The sequence below is a fragment of the Phacochoerus africanus genome, chromosome 8 (genome assembly GCF_016906955.1).
Source record: "Phacochoerus africanus isolate WHEZ1 chromosome 8, ROS_Pafr_v1, whole genome shotgun sequence".
Lineage (NCBI taxonomy): Eukaryota > Metazoa > Chordata > Mammalia > Artiodactyla > Suidae > Phacochoerus > Phacochoerus africanus.
This window is the reverse complement of record NC_062551.1, coordinates 135,045,098-135,061,398: the sequence shown is the minus strand read 5'-3', so window position 1 is coordinate 135,061,398 and position 16,301 is coordinate 135,045,098. Positions and strand designations below refer to the sequence as shown.

Below are 16,301 nucleotides of genomic sequence, written 5' to 3'. Positions count from 1 at the left end.
GCTAAAGAAATTTGTCAAAACACTTGTCAAATGCAATACCTTAAGACAAACAAACAAAAAGCACATTCCCAAGAGAAACCATGATGAAATAGAAAGTGTTCAACCTCCTCATCTTGACTACAAACGGAATAGTTTTGCTTTTATTTGTTTTTGCTTCCAACTAATGCTTTATTTGAAGAAAGGATTCTATTAAGTTTTGAGAGTTCTTTATATATTCTGGATACAAGCTGTTTGTCAGTTATGTGATTTGCAAATACTGTCTCCCAATCTTATCTTTTCATTCTCTTAACAGTGTCTTTTACCAAGGAAGATTTTAATTTTTTCTCTTATGGATCATGCTTTTGTTGTCACTAATGTCTTGAAAGAATTCTAACATGAGGTCATGAAGACTCTTATCAGAGTTTTATAGTTCATATTTTATAATACTGGAATGCTCATACACAAATGGTCAGAATGTAAAATGATACAGCCACTCCAAAAAACAATATATTAAGTGACTATGAAACTACCATAAAACCTAATAACCCCACACCTAGGTGTTTACCCTAAACAAAATTTATGTTCATACAGAAACCTGTATACAAATATTTATAGCAACATTATTCATAATTGCCAAAAACTGGAAAAAAATTCAAATATCCTTCAGTGAGTGAATACATAAATAGTAGTATAGGCATATGATGAAATACTACTCAGTAATTAAAAAAAAAACTATTCAGACATGCAATGTGACTATATCTCAAATGCATTACACTAACTGAAAGATGCCAGTTTCAAAAGACTACATACTGTATGATTCCACTTATATGACATTCCAGAAAAGGTAAAACAATAGGAATAAAGAACAAATCAACAGGGCCAGGGCTTAGGTAGGGCTAGTAGGATGGTCTAATCACAAAGGGGTAGTAAAAGAGAATTCTTTGGGGTGTTGGAATGTTCTATATCATTTGTGGTGGTAGTAGTAAGAATCTATGCATGTGTTAAAATTCAGAACTCTACACCAAGAGTAAATTCTGTTGTATGTAAATTTGTGCCACACACACAAAAAAATTTTAAATCACGATTGTGTAAAACTATGTTATCGATTTTATTTCAAAAAAATTTTTACTTCCATTTGTTTTTAATTTTTATGATTTTTTATTTTTCCATTATAGTTGATTTATAGTATTCTGTCAATTTCTACTGTACAGCAAAGTGACCCAGTCATATATATATATGTATAATCTTTTTCTCACATTATCCTGTATCATGTACCATCATAAGTGATATAGTTCCCTGTGCTGTACAGCAGGTGTTGTCAATTTTAAAAGCTTGAATAATATTTCATAATCAACAATTTAAATTATCAAAGCAAAGGAACCTGAATAACTGAAACTTCTACCTTTTTTGTGTGTGGGTGCCAATCCTGGCCACAAATTGCCTGATTTAGGAGGGCTTGCTGATAAACGTGGATTAACACCTTCATTTGATGGGAGGATCTGTGGTGTAGACAGGTCATTCAAATGGACATCAGTAATATATTCTGTAATATTTAAAATTTGTATTATTACCTTAAATAGTAAAATTATTCCACCTGCCAAATAATGTTAATTTAAAATTTTCTTCATTTGAGATTTTGAACATAATTCACATTAATATATGTTAGTGAAATACTTGACAGATAATACGCTTGCTAAGGAGAAGTAACAGTGATCTCCCCCCAGGAACTCAATTAATGTTTATAACACATTACTTTGTAGGCAATTCAGAAAGTGTGCAATGGATATATAAAGCCAAAGAGGGTCATATTTGTCCTAATTTAGTATTTAAAAACCAAGAGCTATTTAGGACACCTTTTAAGTTAAAAAACCACATGGGAGAAAAAGAGATTATTCTCTCAAATGAACGGTAATCAAAATCTAAAAAGCAATTTAGGGAGTTTCTGTTGTGGCTCAGTGTAACACACCTGACTAGCATCCATGAGGATTCGGGTTTGATCCTTGGCCCTATTCAATGGGTTAAGGATCCAGTGTTGCTGTGAGCAGTGGTCTAGGTGGCAGGATTTGGCATTGCTGTGGCTGTGGCTGTGGTGCAGGCCGGCAGCTGCAGTCCGATTCCTAGCCTGGGAACTTACACATGCCACAGGTGGAAAAACAAAAAACAAAAAGAAAAAGACAAAACATTCATACATAAAAAAGTAGTAAAAAAAAAAGTATAAATTATTCCACATGCCACAGGTGGAAAAACAAAAAAAGAAAAACACATTCAGACATAAAAAAGTAGTAAAAAAAAAAAGTATAAATTATTTTTTTCTGTGATAGAAGAAAATAAACCCTTTTGTCAGAAAAACACCTTTGGGGGAGGGCAGGGATCAAACCCACACCACAGCAGCGACCCATGACATTGTAAAAACAATACTGGATCTTTAACCTACTGCACCACAAGTGAACTCCAAAAAAACACCTTTTTTAGAATTAAATTATGAATCAAGAAGAATATAAGCTCTATTAGAGTTATCTTGATAGTTTGCTGCTGAATCCCTAGTACATAACATACGGTCTAGGCCAAGAGACTGCTCAAAAAGTACCTAAATGAAGAAAAGACAACTATTCATAAGAGACCCTGAGACAATGATTTCAGCGATTTTTTCCAGATAATGCAAAATAAATTGTTTTTATTACTTTCACAGGTGCATTTCTCATTATCTCAACCATAACTAAAAGCAGACTGCATAATAATATTGAGGGAAGAGAGAGGAGGAGACTCACTCTAGGCCTTTTGGAGGGAATAAAGTTAATATGATTTAGGCCAAGGATTGGCAAATGTTTCCTGTAAAAGACCAGACAGTAGAAATTTTAGGTTTTTCGTGGCACATATGGCCTTTGTCACATTTTTCAATCAGATCTTTAAAAAAAGTAAAAGCTCAGGGGAGTTCCCATTGCGGCGCAGAGGAAACCAACTAGTGTGCAAGAGGATGTGGGTTCAATCCCTGGCCTCACTCAGTGGATCAGGAATCCCGCATTGCCATGAGCTGTGATGTAGGCTGCAGATGTGGCTTGGATCCTGTGTTGCTGTGGCTGTGGCTCCGATTCAACCCTAGCTTGGGAACCTCCATATGCCACAGGAGGTTGGAAAAAAAAAAAAAAGTAAAAGCTCAGAACCCTAATCTAGTTCATCAATTAGTTACTAATTATAATAATAAACTGCCATGGAACAATAAAAAAAAAAACATTATGTCTCTTAATCAGGCTTAATCAGGCTTTACATGAGGAAGGGCTAGACAGAAGTCTAGGCTAAGTCTTTCAATACTGAAATTTCACATTTATCACCTAAACAGCTTCTAAACATATCTAAACTTCTAAATCTAAGGTCAGCGTAATTTAAGAGCCTAACACATTTTCCTGACTAGAAAGGATTTATGCACTGTACATGGATAAACCACAATTATTCCTGTGGTTAAGAAAATATTTTTCCTCAAAAAGAAAAAGTCTGGGATTCATTCAAAAATCTCAATATATGGGAGTTCCCATCGTGGCTCAGTGGTTAACGAATCCGATTAGGAACCATGAGATTGCGGATTCGATCCCTGGCCTTGTGGCGTTGCCGTGAGCTGTGGTGTAGGTCGCAGACACGGCTCAGATCCTGCATTGCTGTGGCTGTGGTGTAGGCCAGCAGCTACAGCTCCGATTGGACCCCTAGCCTGGGAACCTCCATATGCTGTGGGTGCGGCCTTAGAAAAAGCAAAAAGACAAAAAAACAAAAAACAAAACAAAAAAAACCCTCAATATATATGTTTAATGGTTCCTACTCTTCAGTAATTACAGAAGATAATTTTTTTCCTTTAGCCAAACCCAGCATGTGGAAGTTCCTAAACCACAAATCAAACCTGGGCCACAGCACTGACAATGCCAGATCCTTAACTAGGCCACCAGGAAACTCCCAGAAAATAACTTTTTATGTTCGTCTGCCACCACTTATGTATTTATTTTTTCTTTTTTTCTTCTTCTTCTTTTTTTTTTTTTTGCTTTTTAGGGCAGTACCCAAGGCAAAAGGAGGTACCCAGGCTAGGGGTTGAATCAGAGCTGTAGCTGCTGGCCTACACCACAGCCATAGCAATGCAGGATCTGAGCTGCATCTGCAACCTACACCACAGCTCACAGCAACGCCAGATCCTTAACCCACTGAGTGAGGCCAGGGATTGAATCTGCATCCTCATGAACGCTAGTCAGATTTGTTAACCACTGAGCCATGACAGGAACTCCTTATTTTTTCCTTTTTATGGCCACACCTGTGGCGCATAGGGAAGTTCTTGGTCTAGGAGCTGAATCACAGCTGCAGCTACAGGCCTACGCTATAGTCACGCATCTGCAACTTATGCTGCAGCTTGCAGCAACAACGGATCCTTAACCCATTAAGTGAGGCCAGGGATCGAACCCACATTCTCATAGAGACTATGTCGGGTTCTTAATCTCCTGAGCTACAATGGGAACTCCTGTCACTTATTTTAAGATCAGAAAATCTGAACCTTTGATGGTATTATTTATGTGCTTTGAAGAATTAAATACCACATTAAATCAAATAAGTAACCTTATACCAACTACTTAGTACCTAACATGACTCCAGTCAGTGGCAGCAATCTAAATCTAATCGTCTACAATTTGGGTTATTCTGCTATCTTGCAGATCCCAACCTAGCCTGCTTTAAATGACATCAAAACTCATATGCAAATATTGCTAAACTCTACTAGTTTTAAAGCCCAGAAGTGGAGTTCCCTTCACGGCTCAGTGGTTAACAAACCCGACTAGGATCCATGAAGATGAGGGTTTGATCCCTGTCCTCCCTCAGTGGGTTAAGGATCCAGTGTTGCCATGAACTGTGGTGTAGGTCACAGACGCAGCTTGTAATCTGGCATTGCTGTGGCTGTGGTGGAGGCCAGCGGCTGTAGCTCCAGCTTGGCCCCTAGCCCAGAAATCGCTGTATACCAAGGGTACGGCCCTTTAAAAAAAAAGGCAAAAAATAAAAAATAAAATAAATGATAAAAACAGCAAAAAGTAAAAAATTTTTAAAAATGAGATTAAAAAAAAAAAAGCCAAAACTAACATGTACTTAATGCCCTGTTTTTCTAAATTAGTATGGTTGAACTATAATACCATATACTACACAAAAAATATTAAACTAAAACTATTGCTTATCCTATTTCATTTTTGTTATGTTAAATATAAATTGTGAACATTAACTTTTAAATTAGAAATGTGTTCCAATTTTAGCCACTTGTCAAGCTGATTCCACCACCCTTTCCACCCCGCATCAGAAAATGGTAACATTACAAATATAATCTTAAGTACAGACACATTTTGTATCTTTGGTCTACAAACGAAAACACCGTCATCTGCAAATTTTAAAAATTGTCACCTGAAGCTCTGCCGTGTATTTGCACTTTGACAGTTTCCTGACTGTTCAAGTCAACTGTTTCAGACACAGAGTCTCTATCTTTATCTAATTCTCCTTCAGAATTTACTTTATTAATCTTATTGCACATCTTCTCTTTTTGCCAATCTTTCAATATTTCTGAATTGTTCTCATCATCCTGAATCAACATTGTCGTTTCATTATTATCTTCAGAAAAGCTTCTACAGCCATTTTCATTTTCGGCTTTATCACTGCTGTTACAAGATTCACAGGACTGAAAATCTACATCTGACTGGCTTTTGTCTTCTTCCATGGTCTCCTCAGTTGTTACAGTTTGAAGATTCTCTTCTACCTCCATGACCTGTTCTTTCAATTCTTCATGAAGCAGATCCATTAAACATCGAAGGAATTCTTGAGCATCCTAATACGTAGGAAAACAAAATGGGGTTAGCAACTGATTTCTAAATGTATAGCATTATACTGAGGAAATACAACTCTGTTGAATGTAAGACATTTGGGGATAAGCAGCACTAAGTTCTAAAAAGTTATGTAGGATTTCCCTGGTGGCACAGTCTGGTATCGTCACTGCTGAGGCTTAGGTTGCTGCTACGGCGGGGGTTGGATCCCTAGCCTGGGAATTTCTGCCAAAAAAAAAAAAAAAAGTTATGTAAATAAAAGTAATTAAAAAACAGAAGATGATCTGGAGGTCAGCTTTTAGTATTGCTGCCATTTTAAAAAACTGGAGGAGTTCCCGTCGTGGCTCAGTGGTTAACGAATCTGACTAGGAACCATGAGGCTGTGGGTTCGATCCCTGGGCTTGCTCAGTGGATTAAGGATCTGGCGTTGCCCTGAGCTGTGGTATAGGTCACAGACGCGGCTCGGATCTGGTGTTGCTGTGGCTGTGGCATAGGCCAGCGGCTACAGCTCCAATTCAATCCCTAGCCTGGGAACCTCCATATGCTGCGGGAGCGGCCCTAGAAAAGGCAAAAAGACAAAAAAGTTTAAAAATTAAATAAATAAATAATTAGAAGAGTAAAGTAGAAAGAAAATATGGGTTTGCCTCATCTGACAATCAGAATGCAGAGAGATATCTTAAATTCAATGTAAGTTTGGCTTAAAATTTAAGATTTATGGGAGACCCCGTCATGGCTCAGTGGTAACAAACCCGACTGGTATCCATGAGGACATGGGTTTGATCCATGACCTCACTCAGTGGGTTAAGGATCTGGCATTGCTGTAGTCTGTGGTGTAGGTCACAGGTGAAGCTCAGATCTCAAGTTGCTATGGTTATGGCGTAGGCTGGCAGTTATAGCTCCAATTCGACCTCTAGCCTGGGGACTTGCATATGTTGCAGGTATGGTCTTCAAAAGTCAAAAGAAAAAAAAAAATTTAAGTTTTATGCAATTTGTACTATACCTCAAAGAAAAATCCTTGATCAACCTAGAATGTTTATTGAAATACGAATCTGTAGGCTCCATTTTGTACCTATCAAATCACAGTTTCTGTGATCCAAGAATTTGCACCAAAAAAATTTAACACATATTGTTTTTTAAAAAAGAAAAATACGTGAGGGCCAGGTACTAATATGAAAAAATATTATATAAAGTTACAATAATTGAAACAGCTATTGGTATCAATTAAAAAAAAATACGACTGTGGATAATAGTATGAAGGTTCCTCAGAAAACTAAATATAATAAGAGGTTAAAGAGGTTACTATTCTTAGTAAATAAATACATATAGTTGGTGACCCCCAAAAATAAATATACAAAGTAAAATAAACTATAAAGGAAGAAATACAAATAACTATATATTCTTTTTTTTCTTTTTTGGCTGCCTTACAGCATATGGAGTTCCTGGGCCAGGGATCAGATCTGAGTGACAGTTGCAACCTATGCAGCAGCTTCAGCAACCAGATCCTTAACCCACTGTGCCAGGCCAGCACTGCAGAGATGCCACCGATCCCATTGCACCACAGGGGAAACTCCCACAATAACTATATTTACACCATAAAACATAATAGCATTCTGCAAATGTTTCAGAGATTAATATTATGAACATAAAACAATAAAGACTTACTTGCTGAGAATAACCCCGAAATGTTGGATTTACAGTTTTAATTCCCTGAAACAGATTAGTAGGCACAACAGATCCTGGCCTGAGGAAGAAAACATTTTTTTTAATGAGAAATTTGTGATTCTTAGTTTTTATTTTAGAAATCAGTGATTAAGAATTCAAAGAGTGAAACTGAGAAGTATCTGTGTTTAAAAAAACCATTCTGAATTTCCTAACATTATGCTTCAAGGCTCATCAAAATAGCTTATTTCTGATGTTTTTGATGAAGTATACTTTACTGTTCTACCCCCTAATGAAATGACTGTGTTCTACTACATATTTTTCAAAAATACTTCTAATTACTTAAAATTCCTGGGATAATTAAGATAATTACACACTCTCTAAATAAAAACGTAAAACCAGCCATCAAATAAGGAAAACAAAAATGAAAAATAAACCAGATGTGAGATTTAATCACTTATAATTCTGTACTATAACACTTCTGAAGCTTAGTAAAATTTCAAGACTATTAAGTTTACACTATAGTTTCAGGGCAAAGAAGCAAATATAGAGCAGTTAAAGCTAGTTCTAGCTAGCTTTTTTAAATTAGTTCTAGTTCTAGCTGTACAGAGAGGAACTTAAAAACATTAAAGCTTGTGTCAGTACTATATCCGATTGGGATAAATGACAATGGAGGATTCTGGATCTTCAGTACTAGAGATGTGACCCAAAAGAACTCATTAAAATCATCCTTTTTACCTAGTATACCAAAATCACAGTAATAACAAATTTTTGTTTAACTTAAGAGATACTCTTTAGTAGAGAATCAAATGTATCAAAGAAAAGTGGGACACTGAGGGAATTTCCACTGTGACATCATGGGATTGGTAGCATCTTGGGAGCACTGGAACGAGGGTTTAATCCCCAGCCCGGCACAGTGGGTTAGGGATCTGGCATTGCCACAGCTGTGGCTTGGGCTGCAACTGTGGCTGGAATCTGATCCCTGGCCTGGGAAATTCATACGCCCCAGGGTGGCCAAAAAGGAAAACAAAAAACAAAAAAACTCAGGCACTTAAGAATACAAGAATGTTGGATTTCTCCTGTGGTCCAGAGGGCTAAGGATCCCATCAATGCAGCAGCTTGGGTCACTGCGTGGCATGGGTTTGATCCTTAGCCTGGGAACTAACATAGGCCGTAGGCATAGGCCCCACCCACCTAAAAAAATGTAAGAATATTAAAGCTTTGGTGAGTGCTTTCTAAGGAGTAAGGTTGGGCAGTTCTCAGGAACCAATAAAAGCAATTTTCTGAATTGTTCTAATACAGAATAGCAAAATATTGTAGCAAACAATTATCCTTCTAATGCTACACTTCCAGCAAGTAAACATAAGCAGAAAAATAAAATTTATACATGTGTCTATGGTCTGATTTTAGGATTACGAGAATACTTGAATTAAAATTCAAAAGTTTCATGGAGTTCCCATGGTGGCTCAGTGGCTAACAAATCCTACTAGGAACCATGAGGTAGCGGGTTTGAGGCCTGGCCTTGCTCAGTGGGTTGAGGATCCAGTGTTGCCATGAGCTGTGCTGTAGGTTGCAGACTCAGCTAGGATCCTGCATTGCTGTGGCTCTGGCATAGGCCAGTGGCTACAGCTTCGATTGGACCCCTAGCCTGAGAACCTCCATATGTTGCGGGAGCGGCCTAAGAAATGGCAAAAAAAAAAAAAGAAATCAAAAGTTTCAGTAACAGAAACTTTAGCAACTCAACATTTTATCTCCAGTCCAGATGCTCCATTTGGATGTTCAATTTCAAATGCAATACGCCCCAAACTGAATGTTTCAAATCCGTTCCTCCTCTATAAATGCACCTGCAAATATTTAATATTTATGATATTCATTGTAAAATATAATAAAGAAAATAAACATGGTCAGTACATACCTGCTTTTATGCCACAGTTCTGTCATCAGTTTGAGATAACTTTTACAAATAGCTGGTTTCTTATCTGTTCGGGCTAGTCCTCCACAATCCAGAAAAAATTGTGTCAAAGGTGGGCTATTTAAAAAAAAAAAAGTTAGACTGGAATCAAAGCTTCATACTGATTACTGATGTCTAGTCATTCACTGAACTGACAGCACATAGAGCCCTGTACCTATTATTTCTTTGCTCCCTTTCACAACTTCACATTAATTTTTTTTTTTTTTTGTCTTTTGGCTATTTCTCTGGGCCACTCCCGCGGCATACGGAGGTTCCCAGGCTAGGGGTCCAATCGGAACTGGAGCCACTGGCCTACACCAGAGCCACAGCAACGCGGGATCCAAGCCGCGTCTGCAACCTACACCACAGCTCACGGCAATGCCAGATCCTTAACCCACTGAGCAAAGGCAGGGACTGAACCCACAACCTCATGGTTCCTAGGCGGATTCGTTAACCACTGCGCCACGACGGGAACTCCACATTAATTTCTTTTCTTTTTTTTTTTTGTCTTTTTTGTTGTTGTTGTTGCTATTTCTTGGGCCGCTCCCGCGGCATATGGAGGTTCCCAGGCTAGGGGTCGAATCGGAGCTGTAGCCACCGACCTACGCCAGAGCCACAGCAACGCGGGATCGTTAACCCACTGAGCGAGGCCAGGGACCGAACCCGCAACCTCATGGTTCCTAGTCGGATTCGTTAACCACTGCGCCACGAGGGGAACTCCCCTTAATTTCTTTAAATCAGAAATGACCCACCACAGAGTCCTCATGCTGCCAGATCCAGTTAATACCTTTCATTTCCCTCTCAGCAGCATTTATCACAGGAGATGTACCCCCTTTTCTTGACCAATGTAATGTATTTTCCTACTTTTCTTCCTTATATTTTTATGAACTCTTCTTCTTCTTTACTGCTTCCTGCTGTTACCAGACACCTAAACATCAGAGTTCCTCAGGACTTGATCCTAGGACCTCGCCTCTCTTCCCTGGGTGATCATCCACAGAACATTCCATCCTACCCCTACTTCACAGGATTAAGAAAAAAGAAAACTGGAATTCTTGTTGTGTCTCAGTGGGTTAAGGATCTGGTGTTGCCGCGAGCTGTGGTGTAGGTTGGAGACGTGGCTCAGATCCCACGTTGCTATGGCTGTGGTGTAGGTCAGCAGCTGCAACTCCGATTCAACCCCAAGCCTGGGAATTTTCATATGCCGCACGTGCAGCCCTGAAAAGACCGGAAAAAAAAAATTACTCAATAAGAAAGAGGAAATAATTTTTCAGGAATATTTACCAATTTAGGTTTTATACAATCCAGATAATTTTCTAAGTAGGGGCATTTCAGAAAGGGGGGTGCTTTGTATTGAGAGGAGTGAAGGAAGAGGTACAGCAAGGGATTTATGAGATCCTTTGGCTAGGAGAATTGAATAGAATTTTTAACTCTTTCCCGTATTACTATTAACACGTATTTCTTTTCTCTACTACTCCTCTTTCTCTGAACATACTACAGTGGCATGGTTTTCTACTCCAAGAGTAACTTTATTTTTTTCTTTCTTTTTTGTCTTTTTGCCATTTCTTGGGTCGCTCCCTCGGCAATATGGAGGTTCCCAGGCTAGGGGTCAAATCAGAGCTGTAGCCTTGGGCCTACGCCACAGCCACACCAGATCTGAGCCTCATCTGTGACCTACACCACAGCTCACAGCAACGGGGGATCCTTAACCCACTAAGAAAGGCCAGGGATCGAATCCGCAACCTCATGGTTCCTAGGCAGATTAGTTAACCACTGAGCCACGACGGGAACTCCTCCAAGAGTAACTTTAAAAAACTATACTGACAAAACAAAACTAATTTATCTACTTACCAATTAGAAAGAGCCTGCAAAGCTGCATTCATATAACAAGTATTTCCAATATTTTTCAAACCTGTAAGACCTATTTAAAAAATCATGTCATCATTCAATAATGTAAAGACCAATTTTATGAGTGTTTACCAAATATGTAACTAGGTAACTATTATGGTTCCCAAACTATGTTAAGGAAACACAAAATACACTATGGAAATATAAATAGCAATATAAACAACTCTGAGAGGTCAGACTTATACCTGTTAATTTTCAGATAATTGATTTAAATACACACTTAAATGGTTAAAATTTCCTTATATCAACCATAAAACAGAAAAATGTGTACTAAATTATACACAGATAGTTTATACTAAGAACTGAGGGCTTTAGTAAAGTGAAACCAGAAAAACCAAGGATCATGCAAAGTTGGCAGCTTACTTTTTTCACAAATACAGTTTTATGAGGCCAAATAATAAAATTAGAATTTTATTCCAATTATCATCTCATCACCTCTAGATTTTGAAATTTTCACACTGTACAGCTTCCTAAAGAAATGAGAGGTGGCATACAAAGTAGTGTTACATAGGAGAATTACTTTACCTCTTGCCTTAAGTTCATCTTCTTCTTCTACCTCTATGTCCAAATCATCAAATACAGCAACCAGAGGAGTTTTTAATGTTGTGTTACTGGGTATTTTAAAGTCCTTGATAACAGAAAAGACAGCAGGCTTGAACAGACCCTTAAGTTAAAATTAAAAAAAAATTTTTCTCATATATATCCACACTCTAAATATTAAGATTTTTTTTTTTCTTTTTATAGCTGCACTTGCAGCATATGGAAATTCCCAGGCTAGGGGGTCCAGTCAGAGCTGCCGCTGCCAGCCTATGCCACAGCTTGTGGCAATGCCAGATCCATAACCCACTGAGCAAGGCCAAGGATCAAACCTGCATCTTCAGAGAGACGGGCTATGTTGGGTTCTTAAACCCACTGAGCCATGATGGCAACTCTAATATTAAGATATTTGAAGAAAACTCTAAGAAATCAAAGTGTTACCAGTTAGAATAAAATTTATATTTACACTTTGAAAGTAATAAGGATCAGAGTTCCCGTTGTGGCACAGTGGAAACGAATCCGACTAGGAACCATGAGGTTGAGGGTTCAATCGCTGACCTCGCTCAGTGAGTTAAGGATCCGGCGTTGCTGTGAGCTGTGGTGTAGGCCAGCAGCTGTAGCTCCGATTCAACCCCTAGCCTGGGAATCTCCATATGCCGAGAGCGCAGCCCTAAAAAAGCAAAAAAAAAAAAATCAAATTCAGTGAGATCCAGCTAAAAAGACCTAAGTGCATATCCTACATTTTCAGATTTTTCTAACTTTCTATAGGAAAAAAAAAAAAAAAAAACCACACCAACCTATCTGCAGACCTCTACAGTCTCTCCTGATTCTTGTTACTAAAGTTACTTTGCATCCTTTAATGCATGGGAAGTAGTTTTAAATAGTAAAAAAAAAAAAAAAAAAGATCCCTGCAATATTAATTCCTGAGAATTGGATTAACTAAATTGCATCTGGTGACTTGTTGGTTACATGCTAGTACCAACTGTTTAAAAAAGAAAAAGGAGTTCCCTTGTTGTGCATAAGGTTAAGGATCCTGTGTTGTCACTGCTATGGCCCAGGTTGCTGCTGTGGCAGAGGTTCCATCCCCGGCCTTGGAACTTCTTCATGCCAGGGTACAGCCAAAAAGGAAAAAAAAAAAAAAAATTTAGACCTTGCAAGTCTTCCTCTAATAGCAGATGATCAAAGTACACTAGACCACGTAGCAACAATCAGTGGGAAGAAGAAACTGAAGAGCAGAATGCACTTAGCATGTGTTCTGGTTATCCAGCTTACTACAGCCTCATTCCTCTTCTACAAAGCATGTATATGCACTTACACCCACTTTACCTTCCTGGCATCTGCAGATACCAGACATTTGGGTAGGCCCAATATTCTCACTCTGTTGTACTGAAATACAGAGCAGTACAGAGGCTTGAAGAAAAAAAATCATTCAAAATCTTACCTCCTAGAAAATTCTTTGAAAAATCTTAATGACACCTGAATGTTTTCCAATATTGTTATTTTATAATTAATGTGCTGTCGGATTGGGTTCAAATGGCATATAAATTTTATACCTCTAAAGAAATCTGTACAAATAACTTTTCTTCTGAGTAGTTTCTTCAACAGTTGGGATCATTAGGAAGTTGCAACATGAAATTAAATTCATGCCTTTTATGTTATAAATATAACTCACCAGAAAATTATTTACAAGCCATCGGAAAAGTATTAGCATATTTATTCAACCAGATTCAGCATTTGTTTTATACATATGTATGCAATTATAATCTATTCAGGTGGAAATGGCAACAGACAGCTGTTCTTACTTTTTTTTTTTTTTCTTTTTATGGCCACACCTGTGGCATATGGAAGTTCCCAGGCTAGGGGTCAAATTGGAGCTGCAGCTAAGGCCACAGCCACTGTCATGACAACACCAGATCTGGGCTACATCTGGGACCTATGCAGCAGCTTGCAGCAACACCAAATGCTTAACCTACTTAGGCCAGAGATCAAACCCACATTCTCAGAGAGACAGCATCAGGTTCTTAACCTGCCGAGTCAAAAGAACTCCTAACTTACTTTTCTCTAGTCTGTGATTATAATCCTCTCAATGCGTATTTTCTTTTTTTTCTTGGCCGCACCCTGCAGCATTGTGTAAGTTCTCAGGCCAGGGATAGCGTCACAGCAGCAACCCAAGCCACTGCAGTGACAATGCCAGATCCTTCACCTGCTGCATCACAGAACTCCTCAAGGTGTATTCTTCTTTGTGAATTATCTGTACTTATGCTTTTGATTCTTGCCCTGATAAAATGATCAGTTCCTCATGTGATTAAATTTTTAATTGTCACATTTTTTTAATAGTGTAAGAGGGTTCAGGCAAACTTTTCTTCCTTTCTTTTTTTTGGGGGGCTGACCCATGGCACACTGAAGTTCCCAGGCTAGGGGTCAAATTGGAACTGCAACTGCCAGCCTACTCCACAGCCACAGCAATGCCGGATCCTTAACCCACTGAGGAAGTCCAGGGATCAAATCTACATCCTCAAAAAACACAACGTTGGGTTCTTAACTCGTTGAGCCATAATGGGAACTTGAAGCAAACTTATTTTCAGGGCATTAAAAAAAAATGAAAAAATCCAAACACATTTCTGAATGATAAATAGGTATCCATGGGACAAACAGTAATGATCATGATTTATTAAATAACTAGTTATTCGACCGAGAAACTAAATATGTAATAAGTAAACCCTGTCTAAAATCTAGTCCCTTTAAGTTACATAATGGGTGAAGCAAGCAAATTTATTATCACAGATCTGCCATCAGAATGTGATATAAAGACACAAGAGAAAAAATCCAAAAGAATTGATTTCAAAAAAACACAATTATGGGAGTTTCCGTCACAGTGCAGCAGAAATGAATCTGACTAGCATTCATGAGGACCAGGTTCAATCCCTGGCATTGCTCAGGGGGTGAAGGATCTGGCATTGACACAAGCTGTGGTGTAGGTCCCAGACATGTCTCGGATCTGGCATTGCTGCGGCTGTGGCATAGGCCAGCAACTACACCTCCGATTTGACCCCTAGCCTGGGAACTTCCATATGCCATGGTGCAGCCCTAAAAAGATGAAACAAAACAAAACAAAACAAAAAAACCCCAAAATTATGGCAAGTTCCCTGGTGGCCGGGGTTCCATTCTTCATCTGGGAACTTCTGCACACCACAGACACAGTCCTCCCCATAGCCCTGCCCAAAAAACAAAAACAAATCAAAACCCACAATTACAGAAATGTGATTTCTATAAAACACATGAGGAAAAAACTCACTGATGTGTTAATTAAACCATATGAAGCATATGATCAGAATAAGTTAGAAGCCAATTTTTCTTCTTTTTTTTTTTGGCTGCACCCATAGTATACAGAAGTCCAAGCCAGGGATTAAATCAGAGCCACAGCAGTGACATTGCTTAAGGACTAGGCCACCAGGAAACTCCAGTAGGGTTCTTTTTAAATTTCAACTACATAACACATTTTTTGGAGTTCCCGTTGTGGTTCAGTGGAAATGAATCTGACTAGTATCCATGAGGATGCAGGTTCAAGCCCTGGCCTCACTGAGTGGGTTAAGGAGCCGGCATTGCCGTGAGCTATGGTGTAGGTCATAGACATGACTTGGATCTGGCATGGCTGTGGCTGTGGCGCAGGCCAATGTCTACAGCTCCAGTTTGACCTCTAGCCTGGGAACCTCCATATACCATGGGTGCAGCCCTAAAAAAGGCAAAAAAAACAAAAACACAAAAAAACCTACATAACAAATTCTGAAATTATTACCTGAAAATATTTGATATTTTAATTATTTAGATTTATATTATTACCTGGACACTATTTTCTTGTGTTTGGTGAAGCGGTTTTACATGAGGCAATGAAGGCTGAGTTCCTAATTTCCTATCCAAAAATACTTCTTTGCTACAAGCATAACACCATACTCGAAGAGTAGTAAGGTTCACAGTTAGATAATGTTTTGTCTCCTGTTATATAAATTCATGGGAGAGGGAGAAGAGGAAATAAAATTTGTTACAGTTGAAAATATTTCAAAAGATCATAGAAGATAAACTGTTGATCTTTGATGAATAATAATGTACTCAAGAGAAGATTTAAACTAGAGCACACAAAAAATTTAAACTGCTAAAGCATAACGAATTGTAACAATATCTAAGTCTACTCCAGAAGTTATTCTATTGTCATTTTCACCACTATTCATTACAAAGAGAAATAAGAGTTATTATAAGACTCTGCAGTTAGCAAGTAATTATAATACAAGAAAATAACTGACAATATCAGAGTAACTATTCTAAGAGATCAGAATGGCAAAAGAATGGAAATGACGTGAATCAAAGTATAAACAGCTCAAGCAAAAATGAACATATGATCTTGGATATATGACACTCCAGCCTTTTCACAAGTGGAGTTCTGCAAGAGG

The 16,301-nt window shown here is 38.3% G+C and overlaps 1 protein-coding gene across 7 annotated transcripts in view; it reads right to left on the bottom strand.

Moving 5' to 3' along the window:
• USP33 (ubiquitin specific peptidase 33) overlaps positions 1–16,301 on the bottom strand; it is a 66,087-nt gene that overhangs the window by 25,613 nt on the left and 24,173 nt on the right. For 3 of the 7 annotated variants that reach the window (XM_047794356.1, XM_047794351.1, XM_047794352.1), the window contains 7 exons: positions 15,697–15,849; positions 11,845–11,947; positions 11,263–11,332; positions 9,379–9,492; positions 7,467–7,545; positions 5,392–5,809; positions 1,382–1,522 (listed from right to left, as the gene is read on the bottom strand). In XM_047794356.1, coding sequence (XP_047650312.1) covers positions 1,382–1,522; positions 5,392–5,809; positions 7,467–7,545; positions 9,379–9,492; positions 11,263–11,332; positions 11,845–11,947; positions 15,697–15,849 — 1,078 coding nt within the window. Of the gene's footprint in view, positions 1–1,381; positions 1,523–5,391; positions 5,810–7,466; positions 7,546–9,378; positions 9,493–11,262; positions 11,333–11,844; positions 11,984–15,696; positions 15,850–16,301 lie in introns of all 7 variants that reach the window. The other 4 variants (XM_047794353.1, XM_047794349.1, XM_047794350.1 and 1 more) reach the window with 2 other exon arrangements.